The 22,538-nt window shown below is 43.4% G+C and overlaps 1 protein-coding gene across 3 annotated transcripts in view; it reads left to right on the top strand.

The window, feature by feature from the left end:
• Positions 1-22,538, top strand: part of GRIP2 (glutamate receptor interacting protein 2) — a 457,353-nt gene that overhangs the window by 319,305 nt on the left and 115,510 nt on the right. The window contains exon 1 of one of the 3 annotated variants that reach the window (XM_075005065.1): positions 1,159-1,383. The exons of 1 other annotated variant lie outside the window; for it this stretch is intronic. In XM_075005065.1, coding sequence (XP_074861166.1) covers positions 1,359-1,383 — 25 coding nt within the window. In that variant the 5' untranslated portion in view covers positions 1,159-1,358. Of the gene's footprint in view, positions 1-1,158; positions 1,920-22,538 lie in introns of those variants that run through there. One more of the 3 variants, XM_075005064.1, reaches the window with a different exon arrangement.

The raw sequence follows: 22,538 nt of genomic DNA, 5'->3' as shown, positions 1-22,538 counted from the left end.
TTCTCATGTTCCTCAACTAACATCATTTATTCCATCATGTGCCAACAAGGCCCAGATGCTTTGTATATTGGACAGACTTCAAACTCTCTTAGACAAAGTTAATGGGCACAAAACAGACATAAAACACTCCTGATCCACAAGCCGGTCAGCTGACATTTTAATGGACTGGGCCATTCTGTTCATGACTTAAGAGTCTGCATGTTACTGAAGAGGAATTTTCACACTGCTTTGGAAAGAGAGGCTGCTGAACTCTCTCTTATATTCAAATTTAACACATTAACATGTGGTTTGAACTGGGATGCCAATTTTCTGGGTCGTTATAGGGGCTCTTTTGCAAACTTGGCTTAATCTAATTTTTTACTCCCCCCCTCCGCCCCCCGCTCTCGGATTTGTTCTCCTTGATAATTTTTTTTTCTGATTTGTCCACCTTGATTATTGTTTTTGGTTCTCAGTGCCTTAAATATTGAGTCTGTTCTGGTCTGGCTATGGTCTGAAGAAGTGGGTCTGTCCCATGAAAGCTCACCTAATAAATTATTTTGTTAGTCTTTAAAGTGCTACTTCACTGCTTTTTAATTTCATGTGAGAAGCTTCAGTGTAACACACCAAGCATCCCTGCTTTTTGATCAGTTTATACCCTGAAGTGTGAGACTTAATCGCCATGATGTTTTGTATCCTGCCTACTCAAATTGCAGACACTACTATTCTTCCTATTAGTATCTGAGAGCTTATGTCTGTTTTTTTTCCTTCCCCTTTCTCCTTTTCCAGAACCTCTGTGGGGTTTGGGCAAAACACAGATCTTTCAGCGCTCTTCTGTCCCTTTGGGCACTTTGTGACCAAAACACACAGAAAAAGAAAACACTCCTTTCTCTTTTCCATAGAGAGAGTTTAACAGAACAGTGGAAACAGGCAGAGGCTGCCAATCTGCCCTCCCAAGAAGGGGTTAAACTGAGTTTTCAGAAAATGCTGGAGGCAGGGCATAGAACTGCAGCTTCATTCTCTGGTGCATGCTGTTTTGGGGAGGGAGCAGAATGCTTTGACAGCAGCTTGACATTGCCTTGAAAGGTGCTGGAAGCTCTAGCAGCCTTTGCCAAAGGGGGTGTGGGAGAGGAAAGCCTGTCAGGCAGTGCTGCAGTCGCAGACAGTTCCCATCCTCTGAACTGCTACTGCAACTTGGAGATTTCCATCGGGTCTTGCTGACACCCAACTTGTGCAACTGGGATGGGGCACAGAAGGGTCCTGCAGGCATAGAAGGGAATCTCCAGCTGGGCAGGAGCTCCACCATCTGCAGGAATTTTGTGGATTCCCGTGCTGAGGGACACAAGGGCTTGTGCAGAGGGCAAGGACACAGCCCATGTGGAATGATGGCTGCTCTCAACCAACATGGTACAAGTTGGAATATTGCTGTGGAATAAGTACTTGCTTCATATTTGCTGCATCTGCCAGCCAGCCAGTGCTCAGCTGTCCCTGCTCCTTCAACCAGCTGTTCCTTTTAATCATTGCATTTATAACTCGTGCTCCGCTGATGCTGAGTGGCCACTCTGACAGCTCTCTTGTTGAATTTTTAAGAACCGTCAGCAATCCTGTAGTCTCTGGTTTTGTCTTGTCCTGGTCAAAGCAGACTGGATCTTGAGATTCTTATTCTAACTAAGCCGTGTTAGAATTTTTAAAGGGAGCGCAGCATTTGCTGGAATCCTCGTAGAGTGGAGTCAACAGGACTTTGTTCTCTTTAAGTGGAGCAGAGTGTGCATTGTAACCCTGCTGTGGGGTGGGAGACAGACTGAAAGTGAGCTTGCTGTGAAGTCATTCCAGTACAGGCAGGGAGAGGCAGAAAGGAGCTGGTACTGCAATTAGCTGAATGCTTTGATAGATAATAGCAGACATGCTCTGTGGACTGAAAAAGGATTTGCAGTCAGAATTTGGTGAGTGAGCCTGCGTCCCGCCCCCCAACCATTTTACTTTGATTTCACTTGATTTCTTTCAAAGCCAGTGACCAATGTATGGCTGGCCTCTGTACTGGACTGTTTCGAGAGCCTGGTTTTTACTCTAATTCAGTTGCTTTGATTTGTAAAATTGGCCCCTGCTGCTGTGAAAAGAATTTCTCTGTAGTAATTAGAGAATACTGTACATACTGCCTTGCCTCTCCTCTTTTCCCTTATCTGCCTAAAAGCTGGGTCATGTAGGGTCTGCTCCTAAGACGTCCAAAATATGGCACTTACTCTTCTGGGAACATTTGTATGGCAAATATGTTTGATGGGGTTGTCTTCTTCTTTCCCTTTTTTAAAATTTACTTTAAAGATCAAGGTGTTTAAAAGCTGGGAATGCAAAGCAGTGTGTGTGTGTGTGTGTGTGTGTGTGTGTGTGTGTTAGTGTTTCTTAGTAATGATCCCTGCTGAATACAGTTGGATCCTGACACCATTCTGTATCACAAGTGTAATCTCCTGTTACAATGCCTACCATAATGATCTTGACTCACACTAGAAAACTGCCACTATAAGATGATAAGCTGCTGTTTGGACATACAGGCCTGTAACATACTAATATGAATCAAACAGGCCTCCTTTATCTCCCCTATTCCTGTGCAGAAAGAAAAGCTTAAGAGCATCATTTAAATGATTGATAGAGGAGGAGGCGGCAATGGACACAGAAGACTGGCACTGGGCCATTTAGAATGAGGTGGTCCTGCAAATGTCACTGGGGCTAAACCGTTGGAGCACTTTGGCCACTGCATGCTACAGCCCTGCCCCTTGCAGTTTTCATTTACAATGCTGCGTGAAGTTTGCTTTCTCCCTTGTGAGAGCAAAGACATCAGAGCCTAGAGAAGGAGGCTATTTGGGATTCTAATTCAGCCACATTGCTTGAGGCAATTTAGTGGGGGATGCTCTCTCCCCAGCTCTCTGAGCTGATTGGCTGAATGAACCCCGGGTCAATCGATCTGGAAAAAAATATTCTACTTTCTTTCTTCCACCCCAAAATCTATAGCATAGACTTGTTAGATCTTCATAAAAGGATAAAATGAAGCTGACATAAGCCCGTTTACCCTACTTATGTGATGCCTAATAACGTTAATGGAGGTTAGCAGCAGATATCCACTTTCTGCCTTGCAGTAAGTCAAGATGTCCATTTTTCAAGCTGATTGAACCACTGAGGTATCTTGCTAGGCAGAGAGACACTGCTCTAACAGGCCACAGATGCAGGCACTGCATGAAGAGACTTCAGAACACTTTGTGGTAGATCCTGTTTGGCTCTGGAAGTTGGTGATGGGGTACAGGACTTTTCAGCGCTGTTGGTGGATACCTAGCGATGCAAAGGGGTTACCTGTCTGTAGATGTCCTGTCATTTGTATGAAATGGTGGTGAATCTCACTCCAGTTCCTAAGACTGTACCACTTATGACTAGGGTCCTGTCAAAGTCACAGTCATAGGAAACTACGTCACGGACTGTGAAATCTGTTCTTTCTACAAAAGTACACCGCATTTCTCAAAGTGGGAGCCTTGACCCAAAGGGGTCCCAAGCCTGTGAGGGTGGGGTATTCCCTACCTTACAGCTGTGCTGCCTTCAGAGCTGTGTGGCCAGACTGTAGCAGCTGCAGTCAGGGCACCTACTCTGAAGTCAGCATTGCTGCCAGCAGCAGTGCAGATATAAGGATACAGGGTATGGGGGTGTCATCACAAACTGCACCATTTTCAAAGGGGAGCCCGGGGAAAAAACATCATGTAAAAACCCCTCTGAGAATCCTTCGTCAGGGTGACTTACAAATGTAACAGTAATAAGGTGCAGTACTTGTGCATGTGTATTGGGTGAACACAGCTGCAAAATTTAATATTTATGCCATGACCAACCTTGGGGAAAAAATGTCATTTTTTTCCTGTGATTTAAGTAGACCTCCTCCCTGAAAGCTGGTACCAGTTGATGTTGTCACATGACACTTCTAGGTGGGCTGTTCCTAGTGGGGATCAGACCTCTAGATCTGAACCTGTGAGCTTCTATGGTGGAATAAAAGGGCTAACCGCCTTGGATAAAGCTACAGGAGGCTTATCCTCTGTATAGGGTCCCGTCACCAGAGAGGGACAGAGGGCTGTGTTGTGTGGGTGTGTTACAGTAGCTAAAATCTGAACTTCTCTCTGTGCTAGAGGTGGCACTTTCAGATTGCAGGCGAGGCAAAGGAGGAGGCACTTGCAAGAGCCTTTTTTTTCCTTCTTCTTCTTCTTCCATTCTCTTCATTCCTCTATTTGAGGCTGATTTAAACGGAGTAATACTCTCCGCCTCTTTAACATCTGGTCAGTATTTTGACTGCAGAGGTTTTTTTTAAAGCAGTTATTCCTTGCTCACACAAAATTATTTTTGTGTTTCTTTTTTCTCAATGAAAAGTATTTAATTCCCCCCACACACCCCACCCCCTTCATGGCTGGAGAATGAAATGAAGGCACAAAATCATTGTTTCCATTTTCTTAGAGTGATTTGCGTAAGAGTACTTGGCATTTGATATCTTCCCATCTCTTTAAAGTCCAACCGCTTATTCTGGAGAAGCACTCCAGAAGTTTAGATATGTTTCCAGACCCCTTCGGGCCAGCTGCTCCTGATTTTTGATGGCCTGTGGTCACGGTAGGAAGTCTGAATAGGCCATTGTCATGACATTTTCTTGGAACTTACATCCTTGCCAATGTTCTTTCTAACTTTTCCCGTCCATGTGCAGAACAATTTTTGTGCACTGAGGCATGTACAGATGTGCACCACCAGTAGAAACCCAAGCTGCTGACTGTGGCTGCTGTGCCAATCAGCTGGGTGGCACCTGACTGTCTCCTGGATGACCACCAAGTATTCAGCTTACAGGGAATACTGGTCTCAGCCAGCACGAGGAAATGCAAAACTGCCAGAGCTGTTTTGAAAGATAAACTATCCCCCAATCTTACAAGTTAAATTAACATTTAGGGGGAAGTTTGAATTAATGCTCATTTATTTGAATGAGCTTCTCTCCTGTTCCCTCCATCCCAGTGGAAGCCCTGCTGGAGAATTTGCAGAGTTTTATGTATTTTTGGCAAGCAACATGCACACAGAGTTTGTTTGCAGTGTCAGGCATCTGGTTAGTGTGTGTGTGTGTGTGTGTGTGTGTAATATTTAAGATGTGTAAGGTAGGGGAGAAAAATGTTCGGCTGTTTTTTCTCTGTGCACAGTGGCCAAAAATGTCAGAGCCTTGCATTTAAAGAACTGGCATATCCGATGTGCGACATGCTGAGAGTGTTTGGTCTCTGGATTGTATCAGAGGACAGGAAGAGGGACCCTTGTATTTTCTAGAAGCCATTTCTTATTGGGATTTTTCAAGGGGATAATGTGAAATGTGGCTTTATTCTTGAGGGGTGTTAACTCATGCCTTTGGCATAAGTGACAAAGAAGAGGAAGTCGAGATACAAGTCTAAATTTAATTTAATGGCTTAAACGTCTTAGCTGATAACTCAGTAATGCCCAATAAGCAGCCCACAATGCCTTGCAGCATTTGCTGGGCCTGTGACCAGTCATTCTTTGGTAAGTCTACAAAGTGCAATTGATCACTAGCTTTCTTACAGAAATAGCCCATTTCTACTGACAGTTTTTTTTATTCCGCAGAAGTGAACATGGAGAGAAATTAAACTTCGTTAGAAGAACAACCACTATGCATGTTTGGGAGAGGAGGAGACTATTAGGAAAATTTTCTTACTAGGTTGCACATGGCTACCAAACAAGGTGGCCAGTGGCCTATACATTGTCTTTTTGCCCTTTTACTCAGTGTGATAACAACCCCTGTTATCAGACTGCAGATGAGCCCAGAAACATTCTATTGCTATGTAAACCCACCATCACAATGATGGTGTTCCAATGCAGGGTCATTGCCATTAACCCTATGGATACTAATTAGCATTACTGTTGGAACCATTATTTTTGCAAGGTCAACAGTTCAATAAATGCTAGAGTCTGTTTTCTAAATCTCTGTTTTCTCTCCCTGTCAAACTAGTAGAAGTACATTTTTTGTATGGAATAGGTGAGCTCTGGCTTCCTTTTGACTGACAGGAGATGCTATTCCAGCCAGGATGCCCAGGCTGTTTGGTTTTGTATCTAGCTGCCTTTTTTTTTTTTTTAAAGTAGGCTGAAAGGAGCCAATCTCCCCATTAGGAAGGAAACAAACAATAACTTCACTGCAAGAGAGCAGTTTAAAACATTTAAAATCCCTTTCCAAAAGCACACTGTACCAAACTTTTTAAATGCAGGAAGTCCCACTGGGTGATGCGTGAACTTGTATCTCTATACTACAGGGGGTCAAAAACCTTTCTGAGGCAGAGTGCTGAAATTTGACGTTTTGACCTCTGTGGTTCAAGTGCTGGTGATATTGCTTAAAGTCACTAATAGTCCTACGTACAACTGCTTCATTAATGAATACAGTAAATACAGGAAGAGGCAGAGTTTTGCCAGTTAGGTAGTGGTAGGTAGCAGTAGCTGGTCTTTTCCTAATCCACTGGTGGCATGGCTTTGAGCAAGCTCCTGTCTGCTTGGGGGGAGGAGGGAAGGAGGGTGGGTTCTAGCTTCACAGGGTGATGAAAATGGGCTCATGTGCCACAGGTTGCTGACCCCTGCTCTGTAGGATGGGGACTCCAAGTTTATCTTTACTGTAAACTCACCTCTCCTGGAAGTGATTCAATTGCTTAACAGCAGGCAACTCACCTGGTATGTGTGGGAATCCTGAATCCAGCCTGAGTCCCTTTTCCCAGCTACAGGTAACAGACAGCCTGCTTGTATCACCATTTTTACCAACAAAAGTGTTCTCAACTTCCAACTTAGTAACTTCTTTTTCTCCTTTCCTCTCAAGTTGCGATTTGGAAACTCACTTGCATAATTTTATCTAGAGATGTATAAACCCATATGGAGTTGGAGAAATAGCCTTCCTCTCCCATCCCACCAACAGCCACCCCCATTTTTTTATTATTTTAATAAGAATGGGTTTTTTTCCTTGTTGGCCATGTGGTTTTGTTCAAGGACCTGGTAATTATAGGCTTGGAGATGTAGGCTTTTCAAAGCCATCTTTCTCAGCAATTTTCAGCTGGCGATGTGGATAAAAATAACTCCAGTTTTTATCAGAAATGTTTGCAGTAATATGCAATTATGAGCTCTGCCTTCACTCAATTCATCCTGGAAGAATGTGCTGTACAGAAAAATTTGTTTCCTAACTGCAGTAGGTGCCAGCATAGTTGGCAGATAGAGGATTTTGGGGAAAAAGACCAGAAATGAAAATTGCTATGAAGCAAATTGGTCCTTATACCTGGAACCCATGAAAGGGTGGAATATATTTTTTTTCTTAAAAACATGCTAATTTACATTTTATATCGGCTCCCAAAATGGCCTTGTGAAAGCTAGTTAGCCTCAGCAAGGTGCGAAGATGATTCCACTTAATCGTGCCTTGCCATTGATCCTGTTCTTAGTGTGCAAGTTCATGAAATGACACCAAAAAGGGAAGAGGAGTTGTCCTTTGTCCTCACAGCAGGTACCCAGTCTGAATATATGCACATAATTACTTCATTTATATATATTAAAATGAGACAACATAATGAGCTAGTTCAGGCTGGAGTGAGGAATACTGGTGTTTGGGTGGAAGGCACTGGAGTATTAAAATGTGAGTTATCAGGGCCTTGTCGAGTGAGGCAGTGCACCCATCGCTCGTTTAATGAGTACTTGACTTGTGAGTACTCGCTAAAACGAGGAACATATATACCTAACTTTATTCACTATATGAATGAACTTCCCCTGCTTATATGAGAGGGTTCCCTGGCCGGGGGAAGTGGGGAGACCCCCAGCCCTCTCAGCTCCACCCATGGGGTCCCTGTCTGGGGGCGGGGAAACCCGTGGCTGAAGCCTTCTCCCCCACTTCCCTCAGACATGCAGCTGTCTGACAGCCCTTTGGCTGGGGGGAGAGAGGGAGAAAGCTCTTAGCCTGGTTCCCTCCCCTGTAATGGTGGGAACATGAAACTGACGACCCATGAGCTGATTGGTTTCCTGGCCCTGCAAGCCATGGGGAGACTGGAACCAGCCTGCCCCTAGTTCTGAACCATGGGGAGCCAGGAAACTGACAAGCCCTGGTGGTTCCTGGCACCCCTCCCTTTGCAGGAAAATTTGAGTTATGCTACAACCCTTTCTTCAAGCTACTGCTCCATTTCTCTTCGCTTTCCTTCTGCTCCTTCCTTGTTATGTTGCTTAAACCATCTTGTTGGTGTACTGTACGCCTCCCCCTTCCCTTTTTGGGATGTTGCACGTTTTGTGGCAACAAAAACCCTGACGGGTATGGAATTCTATCTTAACTCTGGCCAACTGCTGCTCCTAACTAAATGTCCTACTTCAAGCCATCAGCCCTGGTGTTTTCTGACCTCTTCAGAGCACACACTTCTTCCCACAATATATCGTTCTTCCCTATCATATTTCAGTAGTGCCTAGAAACTCTAGTCAGGCAACCAAATCATCCCCTTCTACATTAAATCCCACTAGAGGGAGATTTTTAGGATGGGATTCTCCAGGAGGATTTCCTTGTGGCACTGTCCCTGGAAAACTGTGGAAGTCATGCTGCCAAGCCTGGAAAATCCCAACAGGACCATCTATGATGTCTCTATCCCTAGTGGCTTATTCACATACCTTTACATTTGGATAGCTGTGGGATTATATAGCCCAGGGATGGTGGTTAATCTTTAATGGGAAGCCACTCCAAGAATTTAATATGTGGTCAAGGGCTGCACTCTTTCATGATCTTAATGGAGGAGGTGTGGGGTCTGGGACAGAGATGGAATGCAGAAGGGAGCTTGGAGCTTGGGGTGTAGGATCTGGGAAGGAGTAGGTTGTGACTTGGGTGCAGGGGGTTGGGTTGTGACCTGGGGCAGGGGGTTGGGGTGCAGGGTCTCAGAAGGTATGTGAGTTCAGGAGTGGGGAAGAGGGCTTAGGTTATGTGTACTGAGGGGGCAGGCAGAGGGCTTGGATTACATGGGGTAAAGTGACAGCAGTAGGGGGTAGAACGTTGGGAGGAGGGAGGGGCTGAGGTGCCAGAGGCAGGCTCTGGCTAGGAGATGCTTACTTGGGTGACTCCCAGCCAGCAGTCCAGCACATTTCTCAGGCAGGCTCCCTGCCTTCCCTGTCCTGACCAGCTGCTCAGAGCAGCTCTCCGGGGGGTCATGTGAATCTGTGAACAGCTGCAAGCCCCAGGGGAAGAGGGTGCAGGGTATTTCGTGCTGTTCCTGTTTTTTAACAGGCAGCACTGATTGGCTGGTTTCCATGGCCATCACAGCTGACTTTTTCTGAGTGGTTTGCAGGGGGGCGAGGCAGGCAGACTGACTGGCTGAGGCTCTCACAGCGCCTGTGGGCCAGATCCAGTGGCTTGATGGACTGAATCCAGCCCATGGGCCATATTTTGCCCTGCCTTGATGATGATCTACCAGGCAGTTTCTGTGGAAGAACGAAGAATTATTTGCAGTCTCCTGTGACTTGCCTAATCTCTCCCCTGTCCTCCAGCCTGTATGGCAAAGTCTCACCAGCTTTGGGGAAAGGGAGAACATGTTTTCATGAGCCCCCTTTCCATTTGTGTACAATCTGCCTCTTCCACAAGTGGCTCTGAAGAGATGGAGACGTTCTAGTCCTGATTCACAGGAAGAGATGTCTGTTTCTGGAATTGTGCTGTTGTAAATCCATGGTATGATAAACCTTAGCTAGAATGATTGATTCTCAACTGGGAAACTTTTTTCTGCAGTTCTGCTGCTCATTATTTCATATCTGCCCATAGTTAGCATGTGTATTGTTCTGTCTTTGTTCCAGCAACTCCAGCCAATTAAAAATATATATGTTTAAAAGAACCGTACATAATGTGCTGGCTGGCGCTGGCCAGTTCTCACTTCCTCCCTTTAAATTCCCCTGACTCTGCACTGAAGCTGACATACTGTCAGTCTCCATCATCATCCTGTTACTCAGTCCAGCGTTGACTCCACTGCAGGAGTTTACAAGCAAAATACTGCCATAACAGTATGGAAGTCTTAAAGAAATTAGGTGATTTGAAAAAAACCAAAACCCTCTCTTCCATTTTGCTTCTATCCTCCTACCTTAAAATTGAATTGAGCTAGACAATTAACTGGAAGGGTATAAGAAGCACTTCCTTCAGTCCAGTTTGGAGAACAAAGCTTGTCAAGCTCTGCAAACTCAGGCTAATAGCGGTTTCTCCTCCGCTCGCTTCCTCTCCTCCTTTTAAAAAAGTCACTCTGTCATTCTGTGCTGACTCTAGCAGTGCCATGAGCTATGATAGGCAATTAGCTCCTAGCAGATTTATGTGACATTGCATTTTCTAAGTAATCGTGTGTTTAATGATTAAACAGGTCTGGTGTATCTAATGTTCACGGGCCTGATTTTGCTCGTCTGTCACTGATGTAAATGGAGAACAATTCCACTGAAGTAGGTGGAGCATATGGCATCAGAGTTGGGTTCGGTTTAGGTGGTGAGCAAAGTGAAATCAGGCAAGAAAAGCTTGTGAGTGGTATCTGCTTTCTGATGTATTCCAGCACTTTGTAGATGCTGGGGTGATGTTATTATCAGAGAGGAAATCTGAATTGCACCTGTAATAGGGGTCTCCCTCTGTAATGCTGATGAGAGAGAAAGCAAAGTTGGCTGATTTAAATCATGGAAATTTAAATCAGCGGTATACATCATGGGTTAAATCAAGCAGAAAGGTCTGATTGTAATTTTTTACTCAACTTTCCCATTTTTGTTCTTCAATGTTTTTCTTTTTAAAAAAGGTGCATCCTCATTGGTTGGTGGATTAAAATTAAAACTTGATTTACAATTAAAAAGATTTATAACTTTTCACTAGATGCGATACATCATTTTGATACCAAGAAGGGTCTATTTAATAAATATTGAATTAATAAAAGCAATTGTGTAGCTTAATATTTCAAATTCTTAGTTGTACATTTTAGTAATATTTGGAAAATGATAATTAATTTTTTTGCTCATGGTTTATGTCAAGCTGCATTAGGATGGTAACTGGAAGTTAAAGAAAACACACAAAACAGCATACAAATTTATTTTATTAAGCAAGGCCACCTTAAATATTTTGGCTATGTAATATTCTCTTATCAAAACATTGATCTTTTTCAGCTAAATGATTTATTAACAGAAGGCCTAATGGTACTCAGGGAATTAAACTGATTTCAGGTCAGCCAAAGAGAATTTTCAAATATAGCTATGTGAAAGTGACTAGAGTTTAAGTTCTGACTCACCTAAGTCTCTTGAATAGGAAACTACAGACTCATCAGTAACTTAGGCTGTCCATCAAACTTATAAAAGTAGTAGATCTCATCCCCTCCCCCCTACCGTTTATTCATAGACTAGGAGAGACGAGTTTTCCTCCTTTAACTCTATGACATTATCAAGGGTACAATCTGGACAGTTGAGCAGCTGTATCCCCTCCATTTTCCTGGGGTATCTTTTATACTGTTCTGCCCTAAGAGCAGCTATTACTGGCCTGTACCCATTCAGCTTTTATCATGTAAATTATTTAGAGGTGAGTTATAGGGGCGTGCTTAGCCAGTAGTCCTACATTATACTGCAGAGTGAGAGCAGCTGATTCCTAGTCTGACTAGTCCCCAGAAATGTTCATCTCTTATTGCCCAGCTCTTTCCTTCTGGACAAGCTCATAGTCAGTCATTTAATAAATAGAAAATAATATACACAAACCCCATTCAGTCAAATAGATTTTCTCAGGCACTTCAAACAATAAAATGAGTTCACTTATCGATACTTTCTATATTTAATAATGAGCAAGACTAAGACTTTGCCATGGATAGTTTTAGCAAAAGTCATGGACAGGTCACAGGTAATAAAGAAAAATTCATGGATGCCCCATGTCCTGTTAGAGCCTGCAAATCTGCAGATATCGACAGATGCAGAGACAAATTTTGTATCTAGAACTTCGCAAATTTTCCTTTATCTGCGCATATGGATGCATATAGCTGCAGCTCATTTTTGCAGCTGTGGATGTGGTTGCAAATTTTGTATCTGCCCAAACTCTACCTGTCCATGACTTTTACTAAAACTATTAAAAATAACCTGGGGAGCCCAGTTGCAGGGTTCCACCACCTCCTGTGATGGCTAGGAGCTGCTTGGATCTCCAGGGGACCCAGCAGCAACCAGTTGCTATGGGCTGAAGTCACATGGGTCTCTGGAAGTCATGACTTCCATGACTTTTGTTATAAAACTGTAACCTGCATAATGAGGTGTAAAAGTCAGAACTGTTTACAAAGAAAGAAAAGGTAAAAGGCAAACTAATGCCTAATTTAACAAGCTAAGTGAATTTAAAGCAAAAAGTGTTCCCACTATATCCTTACAGCAGTCTGACTGGACATTTTTAAAGCCAGGAACTCTTCCCCCTCACCCCCTGTAAATGATTCTTTTTCCTTTCAAATATTGTTGATGCCATGGATAAAGATGAGGGGAAAATGGTGATGGGGGGGCAGTTCCTCATTTTTATAATCTTTTTTTTCCTCTACTTTGGGAATCATCTCTAGCTGGGATTCAGGCAACAGCTAGTCAGTTTATGTGTGACTGTTCCACTGTCAAGGTGTACATTTTCCACTCACATGCTTCTTCCTGCCAAAGAATGGTGGCTTAACCAGGTGATAGTCTGTTTGCTTTTGTTGATACCTGGTTAGGGCATCTATTTGCCTTATGTGTCTCAGGAACAGGTTTGTGTCCTATTGTCTAAATTTGGAGCATACCTCAGTAAAGTCCTAGAGTAGAACCTAATAACTTTACATCCATTGTTGCCACACATTTTACCAGGACAGTAATGATCAGTGAGTTGTGAGTCTTAAAAATATATTTTACAAGGCATACTTGGTACAAAATTAATCATAGCCTTATCGAAAGGGTACCAACTTTCTCAAGCTTCCATTTCAAATTTTCCACTTGAATGAATCAGTCCAACAAGGCTACTACTTCAGGTCTAGCACTTCAACAAATTCTGGTGACTTTCCTCATCTCAGCAGTATGGCTTCTTTAAAGCATCATCAGCAAATATGTGCTGTTCGAATATGCACCACCAGCCCAATAATTTTATTAGGGGTGGCATGACTGATGGGTGCTTCTCAGATGCACATCTCATAGCATCAGTCAGGTATATATTCTTGTACATTGGATTGGGAATATTTGTAATAAAAATGAGGTGGATTACGTGCTTGATCTATACTCTTCTTTGCTGCCTGCAATTGAACAATGCTGGGTAATTCTTTCTTTTGACATGTCTTGAAATTCTTTCCTAATTTCAACACCAGCAACTGCCCAGCAATCTTTCTTCAGTATCTCAAAGGCTCTGGAAATAGGTCTCAGGATATTTGGCATATTGTCTACATTTCTCTTTAGTCTATCATTGGCTGCTTTGGCTTTGATGGTTCCATCTACTACTTTGTCACAGTTTTCTTCACAAACTGTAACCTGGATAGGGCAGTCAAGAGCTCAGTACAGCCAACCACTGAATTCCAAGATACATCTTGGGGGGAATTCATTTGGATCCTCCTGGCCTCATCTGTGAAGCTGAAGTTAGTGGGTGCTCTGGAAGTATTTGGCAATTTCAATATTTGCCTTATTCCTGGGGCTGTACTTGCATCTTTGGCTAAAAGAGCTCTATACCCACATAACAAAGGGAACCTGAAACCTATCATCTTCCTAGAGATTTCTTCTCGTTGTTACTACATTTTCAGTATTTACCGCCAAAGCTATGCACTTGACCCTTGGATTTTTGTTCAGTTTGTTTCACCTATTGTTGCTGTGTGGGCATTACCTGATGTATTGGTTGGTTTTGCTAAAACAGATCACTGCATCTTCTTTTGTCACACAAGTACATATTACTGGATCATTAATGAATCTCTTATCCAGGCTTTTTGTGTGCTGCTAAAAAACGTCTTCCTTCTACAGTGTATCCGTCTACAGTGTGTCCAGCCTGGTCTGTTTTCTGATGGGTGGAATGTAGGCTGGAAGCAAGGATTGAACTATGTCCATGAAAAACTTGTTCTGAACAAGACAAAAGGGAGAATTTCCTTGTCTAACTTACAGAAGCATCCTTTCATCTCTATGGAGGCTTGCTGGAATTTCATGGTCCTGATTATGAAATCATCCATCATTTTACTGGACAATCGTCTTTTTTTTTCTTTTTGCAAGTAACTTATAGTCCGAAGTATGTTTTAGCTGCAGCACTGCTGGTGCATAAGTCTAAAGTTATAGAAGGTCCAGATGAAAGACACTCATAACCCCTTATGTCTAAACTGGTAAGCTGGAAACAAAATGGTAAAAATCCCACTCACTGTGACTTGGTGCACTGCTGGATGAAAATATTATAAATGAAAGATTACTCTTACTGCAGCTGTTTGTGCCACGCATCAATTTAGTCTTAAGCCACTGGTGTAAGGAAAATAAAAAATCATCTACAGCTGTTCTAACCATGTATCTTTAGCAACATACCATCCAAATGAGGGAGAAAAGCATTTTTAGAATGTTAAAGGGAAGGTTAGAATTCAGAAACCTGTAATAAAATGTTACTTGTGAACAGGGTATCTTCATATATGGTATGGGATTGCACAGAGCAATACAAAACCATGTCAGAAGCCCAGAAGTAACAGCAATGAGGTAATTGATAAATATTTCCACAACAAAGTAACATACCAATTTATTTTTTGAACATACACTGCTTGAAATTTATAAATAATCTGCCCCAAACAAACATTTATTACAATAACCAGTTACTATTGAACATGGGCACCCTGTAAGAATGGTGGAAAATAATTCTACTACCCAGTTGGTCCAGACTATTTGACAGGTCTACATCATCATCTTCAACATGATTGCCTTATGTGGAGCATTCTTCATGCTATTTCTGCTGACGGACAGGTCTAGTATGCCCCTCCCCCATCTTGTTTCGCACTATTGTACATTTGGTACATATTCCTTTTATATCATGAGGTACAGGAAATTCTTGAAGAATTTCCCGAATGGGGTCATCCAACTGACCTGCAGCCATGGCAGGTTTGTTTTATTTTATTTTTTATTTTTTTTCTGCGGTTTCCAGGAGCTGAAATTAATGCTAGAGTTTGCATTGTGACAAATGTTGCCTCTACCCCAAGGCTATGTCTAGATTACAGTGATTTGTTGATAGACGTTTTTGTCAGAAGATATCTTCCAACAAAACTCCTCTCTACAGATCACAGCCAAACTGCCAGGCATTTGTACCACTGTTGACTGTCGACAGAGAGCGGCTGGGCTGCTCAGCTGCTCTGTTAACAAAACAGCCAAATGGAAGCACAGCAGACAGGGCTGCCTGGTGCTCTTGTAAATAGAGGACTCCCTAGAATGTCTGGACTGACTTCCTTTTGACAAAGGCATTATGCCTCGTGAGGGAGGGCATAGGGGGAAGGGGTGAAACTGTCCATAAAAGTGCTGCATTCTGTCAATTTACTGTCAACTGAATGACCTGGGGATATGGATGCTCCCTGGGTTTTGTTCATGGAACCCTTTAGTGTGGACATAGCCCGTGTCCTGCTTTGACACAAGTGTGTGTGTTTTATTTTTTTTTCTTGGTTGTATGCTTTGCTCCTTTTTCTCTGCTCGGTCCTTAAAAAACAGTTGAACTAACAAAAATCCAAGGCAATGGCTTGTGTAACCCCCATGTATTTTGTTCTGCAATATTTTATATGTTAGGAGACTAAGGGAGGCAGTTGAAAAATTTATGGATTGCTGTTTGTATCTCTGTGTACATATACAATGAGACAGAGCAAGGCTGTCTGTCTGAAGTGACCAGAATCATCCAGAAGCAAAGGCTGATGCTGGGAAGACCACTGTTTTTTCCCTGAGTAAGTTTTCCTGGAGTATAGAGTCATAAATATACATCGTTTTGAGAACTGAGCCAGTGAGAGTTTCTCCCTACGGGACCTATCAGATAGGAGTATGAGACTATGGAGGTGGATTATGTAGATGATCCTGATGAGATGCATAATGTGTTATCAGACATGTACTTGAACATATGTTGACAAAAAGTCAACGCAGCTTCTGTAAAGAGGAGTCATGCTTCACCAATTTGCTAGAATTCTTTGAGAAAAGAGTCAACAGAAATGCTCAAGGATGATTCAGTGGATATAGTATGCTTGGACAGTCAGAAAGTCATTGAAGATGAAATTCAGTGTCAATAAATACAAAGTAATACATGTTGGAAACCATAATCTGAACAATACATACAAAATAATGGGATTTAAATTAACTGTTACTGCTCAAGTATAAAAGCTAACTTTATGAGCAATCATTAAGGAAGGGATAGATTATAGGACAAAACATCATAGCCACTATGTAAATCCAGGATATGCCCTCACCTGGAAAAGTATATGCATTTCTGGTCATGCCATCTCAAAAAACCGATATATTAGAATTGGGGAAAAATAGAGATGGGAAAGACAAATGATTAGAAGTGTGGAATAGCTTCCATATGAGAGAAGACTTAAAAGAGTGCACTGCTCATTTTAGAAAAGAGACAAAAAAGTGGGGGGAGTCTGATAGAGATCTATTAAATTGTGAATGAAGTGGAGAAAGTGAATTAGGAATTGTTGTTCACTCATTTATATAGCCCAAGAACCAAGGGTCACCCAAAGAAACTAACAGGAGCTTTAAAACAAACAAGGAAGCACTACTTCACATAACGCACAGTCAGCCTGTAGAACTCCATTGCCAGAGGCTGGTGTGAAGGCAAAAGTATGACTGAGCTCAAAAAAGACTTAATGTTCCTGGAGAATAGGTCCACCAGTGACTGTTAACCAAGATGGAGAGTTACGCAGCTCTATGCACTGAGTCTGACTGCCAGTAGTTAGGATTGTGCAATAGGATGGGTCACTCCATAAATTATCTTTTTGTGTTCATTCTTAAAGCTTCTTATACCAGTCACTGCCTGAACACTGAACATTTGGTTAGCATGGACCATTGGTCTTACTCACTATGGTGTCTCTTGGAGCCAGAGACTGGGTTCTAATTCTTGCAATGCCTTTGCCATTCCCTTGTAGCTCGTGGCATAGCTCCTGGATCCCCCCCCTCCAGTATCAGGTCATAATGTAGAATATGACCTATCATGCCATATATACATAAGTAATGTATTAAGTGCTTCATCCTGAACGGAACAGGGGGCTGTGCTCTTGCATACCTGTGTGTAAGTAAAAATAAATATGAGCTAAAAAACTCATGTTTTTCCTTACGTCCTTTTTTTTGTCATAGGAAAGTAGCTTTTAACACTGTTTTTTGAGAGAGGTTCATGGATTCCTCTTATTTTTATTTAAATATTTTAAGACCTTATAGGTTTATGCCTTACCATATTTAGTATAAATTTAAATTTCATTTCAAACAGGTTCATTTAAAAAATTAGATAACAAAATTTGATTTTTTTCAAATAATTTTTCTTTTTATCCACCTTTTAAAACTATCTGTTATACACACATACTTAGATAGTTTTGCATGATTCCATCCAGTATGTGCACCAGGATGGCATGTTTACACTTCAAGTTTTGGCTGGAATATCACAGCTGTAGTACTAATAAGTAGTTTTACAATTACTTTCATACACTGTTAGAAACACCTGCATCTATTACAACACTCAGTGGAACTCACTGTTTCTAATTTTTATTAACATGCAAGTGTCTTGTTGAATCTAAATTAAGTGTCTATTTGGGAACAATAATCTGAAACATTCTTCTTAATGGTGTGTCTTTCAGAATGGTGAAAGTCTATTATCTGTTTCCTCTCCTCAAAATGTTGAAGTCTTTCATTGCAGCTGAGTTTCCTTTTGAATATGTCACCACTCATAACCTAGTCTAAGCGTATAAAGCCCCAAGCTGGATACATCATAAGAAACTGTTCTCCTTTTATTTTTACATTAAAAAAAAAAGCGCCAAATTAAAGCAGGATACCAAAAAATGGAAGGGAATGCGGGGTGGAGGAAGGAAAAGTTGTACTAGGTCTCTGTTTCCAGAAGATGGGAGGTATAGTAGAATCTGAGTGTTACAAACTGATCTGAAGTACACAATCAAGCAACAGAGATGACAAAAGAGACAAATATTGTACAGTATTATGTTAAATTTAAACTACTAAAAAAGGGAATTTTTCTTTAAAAAAGGTTTGCTAAGCTAAAGAAACTGTTGCTGATCTTGTTCAATTAAAATAATATGGTTAAGCAACAATTTTTCCTCATAGTAAAGTTTGAAAGCTCTATTAAATCTGTGTTCACAGGTAAGTCTTTGAAAGAACTGTAACATTTTGTTCAGCGTTACAACCAATCTCCATTCCTGAGGTGCTTTTAACTCTAAGGTTGTACTGTAGTTGATGCTGGTGAGTGAAGTTGCTGTTTACTCCTGGGAGAAATTTACCATTGTGAATGTACAGAATTTCTGTCCCCACAGACTTCGTTGCTTCCCCGCAGAAAAATGACTTTCTGATGGGGAAGCAAAGGGAAGCCAGAAGAGCCACCCCAGAAGTATGTTTCAGGTGCCCAGGGCCGGCAGAGAGGTAAATCACTGAGGGGAGAAGGAAGCAGGACTAGCGAAGACCCGCAGGTGGCTTCTGCCCTGCAGTGGGCCCACCTGCTAGGCCTGGCTGAACTGGGAAGGATGGGACTTTCTTTTCCCCTGCACAACATTCAGGGCCAGGGCATACCCACCTGTAGATTTCTTCCTTAGCTACAGGAAGCTCTACAAACTTCCTCCTCTGGCTCACCTGCTTCCTGCACACATTGCTCCTCAGCTAAAATGAGGGGGATCCCTGTACTGGGAACTGCTCCCCCATCTACCCAATCCCTCTGCGTTCAGACTCTCTGTTATACCCAGAACCTCCTGCTGGCCCCCACACCCCCTGTACCTGGAGCATGCCAACAAACCATCCATACCTTGGATCCCCACCCCCACTGAACCCCATGCCATCAGCATCTGAGCCTCATTCACTCAGGGTTGGGTGCAGCTTCACCACTGAGTCTATGTGGCAGGAGGTGGAGGAGCCACCACAGCGATCTCCCACCTCTATTCCACCAGTGGCCTGTGCTCTTCAATATCATGTGAGAGCCTCTGCATATATTTAACAAATAAAATTTGCCAGAATTTGCAGAATTTTAAAATATTACATCTAGAAGTTTTGGCAGCCACATTTTTAAAATGTTTGATGCAAAATGCCTTCAGGAGTAGCTGTCGTATGAAAAATGCTTGGGCCACACGGTTTTCCAACTCTCTTGGTTTCCAGTGTGAGAATCTGTTTTAAAGACACATTTAAACTGAGTTATAGGCCAAGGCATTCTGATACCATCTTCTATGGTTTTTTGAATACTCTTTCTTTGTACGTTGTAAGATTTAATAGAGGAGCATGCCCGAACTGTGCAGCCCAAACTATGCTTATCCCATATATCCTGAGATGCTAAAGGAAGAAGCCATACTTGATTGGAGAAAATAGCATAACCGTACATACGCGTGCTAGTGAGCTTGAGGAGGATTGTGGATTGCTTCCTTTGGTCCCTGGTAGATTGCTTTCTCTTTGTTCAACATGGCCTTTATTCCCTTTTTTTTTTCCCTTTTCCCAGCTGCTGTGGTCAGGTTGGCAGATCAGTCTTTTTCCAGGTTTGCTGGTTTGCTACTTACTGCATTCCATCCACCCAAACACAGTCTAGCTACCATTTAACTATAGTCTCAAATGCCTCCCTAACAGGTTTCTCCACATTCCTGTAGCATCTCAGCATCCTGTTGCAGCTTCTCTCTGATACTGCAGACATCAGTCTCATTCCTGTTGGTACTATTCAGCCTGTGGTCCAGCAATGTCACCTCTCTCCTTGTCCCCCAGTATCTCACTTTAGTGACCTCAATCAGGCCTCCTTTTACTTGACTCTTAAATCCCTCAGTAACTGTTGTATCTCCTGAGTTGACCTGGTTTGTCTAGTGCAGTGCCTCCAGACATCTCAGGACTGTGCCCCACTCTGGGTGGGGACAGAGATGGGAGTAAAGGGACTGAGGCAGGAGCTACAGCTGGGGGTGCCCCTGGGGCAGGGCTGGGACCAGAGCTGTGGCCAGGGGCTGAGGTTGTAGGCAGTGGGGAGCCAGTAATGGGGTTGCATCTGGGTCTTTGACTGGATGTGGTGTCATGAGTGGGGGTTGCTGCAGAGCTGGAAGTGGGGCAGGGCTGGGTGGGGGGCTGGCTTGGGCCTATTGCACCCTCCTATGGGGACATGCCCCACAGTTTGGGGACACCTCTGGTCTAGTGCCTGCCATCCCAGCCCTGGAAACTTACAGGGATTTTTTTCAGCCAGGCACGATGTCAGTGACCATGTGCACCTCTTTCTGAGAGAGATGCATCCCAATGACAAAGTCCAGATCTGCATTTTCTTTAAATTCAAAAGAGTTTGATTCAGAGCGCAGGATCCTCACCTGATTCTCCTGGCTGGCGATTGCTGGTGACAGTCTGGTGCGGGGGGGTTCACTCCCTCCCCAAAAAGACGTTGGTCAGCTGCTGCTGGAGTGATCCAGTGAATTGCCCAGCTACCCTCTGTGCAGGTGGAGGGGTGGCCAGGCCCAATTCAGCAAGTTGCATTGTGAGCTGTGTGTGGAGAGTCTGTTCCTGTACAGCAAGCGCAGGGGAGTCTGCCGAGAACTTGAGTCCTGGTGGTGCCAGCTCGAGTCCTGGGGGAAGAGAGGAGACATGCAGTCCCTGCGTGATGGACGAGAGTGTAGCGTGAGTGGGGACCTCAGCAGGATCCATGCTAGGAGAGGTGGGGTGGGATCAGAATTCCCCCATACTTCCCCCTCCAAGAAGTTTCTGAAGTGGTGCCACAACTGACTCTATACCAGATTACAGTATAACAAGGGAAGTCGTGAAGTGGAGCTGACCCCGATGGTCTGTGCTGCAGAAGTATGTTGCGCTTTGGGTGAGTCATGTCCCCCATCTGATCCTCAGTTACCCAGACCTGTGACAGACAGGTAGGTAGCAGTTCACCCTCCACCCCACCCACTTCTGTAAAGAGTTTTGAATTTATACAGAAAAAGCTCTTTGAGACATTCAGAATATTCATGAGCTCTTTGTGAGGATGAGAGGACCAGGATAAATCTTAGCGGAGATGGTCTTGCTGCAATCAACCTTGGTGTGGTTGGAATTGATTTATTAAGCCTGTGGGAGGACTTGGATTCCTTATTTCTCACTAAACTTCATCCGAGTTTAAACTTGTTCCAAATCATCAAGTTAATTCAGGCCATAATAATAATGCATGGGATGTACTAGCTGTCAGCAGGCGACTAGTGCTAGAAACAAAATATGAGCGTGCTAGCAGGCTTGTCTGATTTATGAAGGGTGTGGGATGCAGACTGTCCCAGGGCTGGGGCCAGAGGACTCCTCCCAACCCTCTCTTTACTGGTAGCAGCCCTGGAGATGGGACCAGATGATTTCACCCCCCACGCTCTGCCTGTTGGCAGCATCTCCCAAATTTCTTCTTTCCCTGTCCACCCCCATCTGTCTCCTCTGCAGCCTCCTCTGGCTGCATGCCTGCACAGCCCTGTATATCCTCTGCATGGCCATGCAGCTTAGAGGGAACTTAGGTGTCTATGCTACTGGTTTTTAGCTCCCTAGCCTGAGTCAGTTGACCCAGGCTTGGAGACTTGGTGCCTGGCCTATTTGATTGCAATATAGAGGCACCTAAGAGTCCACAAACCCAGGTGTCTCAGATTTACACTGAAAGGTAGATGTAGCCAGGGCTGGTGACTTAGCTAAGCCCCAGGCAATGAGCAGGTGGGCATGCTGAAAAGGGTAGGAACCTCAGTTGGAAGGGGCGGGGCTAGGAGAATCAGCCCTCCGCTCTGCTCGGACTGCGCCATGTTGTCTCCAGCCAGCCCTCAGCACCACCCGGACTAGCAGTGATTTAAAGGCCCAGGGCTCTGACTGCTGCTTTTGCCATGGTAGCAACAGCTGAGGCCCAGAATTTTGGAGTCTCTTAAATCTCCAGGCCACAGCGCAACTTCCTTTTCTGCCTTTCCCCACATGCGCCCCCTGCCCCTGCACTCCTACCCACCAGCCCAACCATGGTCTTGGTATTAGGGATTTAGAGAAACAAATGAGAATTTTCTGTAAGTAGGATACTACACCTCTGAATTGTTGGCTGGCCAGCCCTCCAGCAGTGTGGAGTCCCAAGCCAACTGATGCATATTAACTTTTCAGTGCTTTGTGGATACAAAAGCTGTCTGATTTTTTTAGAGCCTAGAACTCTGTCTCCAGAATTCAGTCTCCAGAAGTGAGTCGTCGTCTGTGTAAGCAAAGTGCAGGAGAGAAGTTGTCGTCTCTGATGGGAGATTTCCTTGTGGCAAATACTCGGGAGGATGAAGGGATATAGAAATGGGGAAGGGAAATGTGGAGAACAAATGTTTCCTAATCCTGACGCTAAACGTGTGAAATTCAGTGGGTTTTTTTCCCCAAAAAAATTTCTCCCCACCCACTCCTCACCCAAACCAGGCTTA

Source organism: Carettochelys insculpta, chromosome 11, assembly GCF_033958435.1.
Source record: "Carettochelys insculpta isolate YL-2023 chromosome 11, ASM3395843v1, whole genome shotgun sequence".
In the NCBI taxonomy this organism is placed as follows: domain Eukaryota; kingdom Metazoa; phylum Chordata; order Testudines; family Carettochelyidae; genus Carettochelys; species Carettochelys insculpta.
This window is presented reverse-complemented; position numbering and strand designations above follow the sequence as displayed.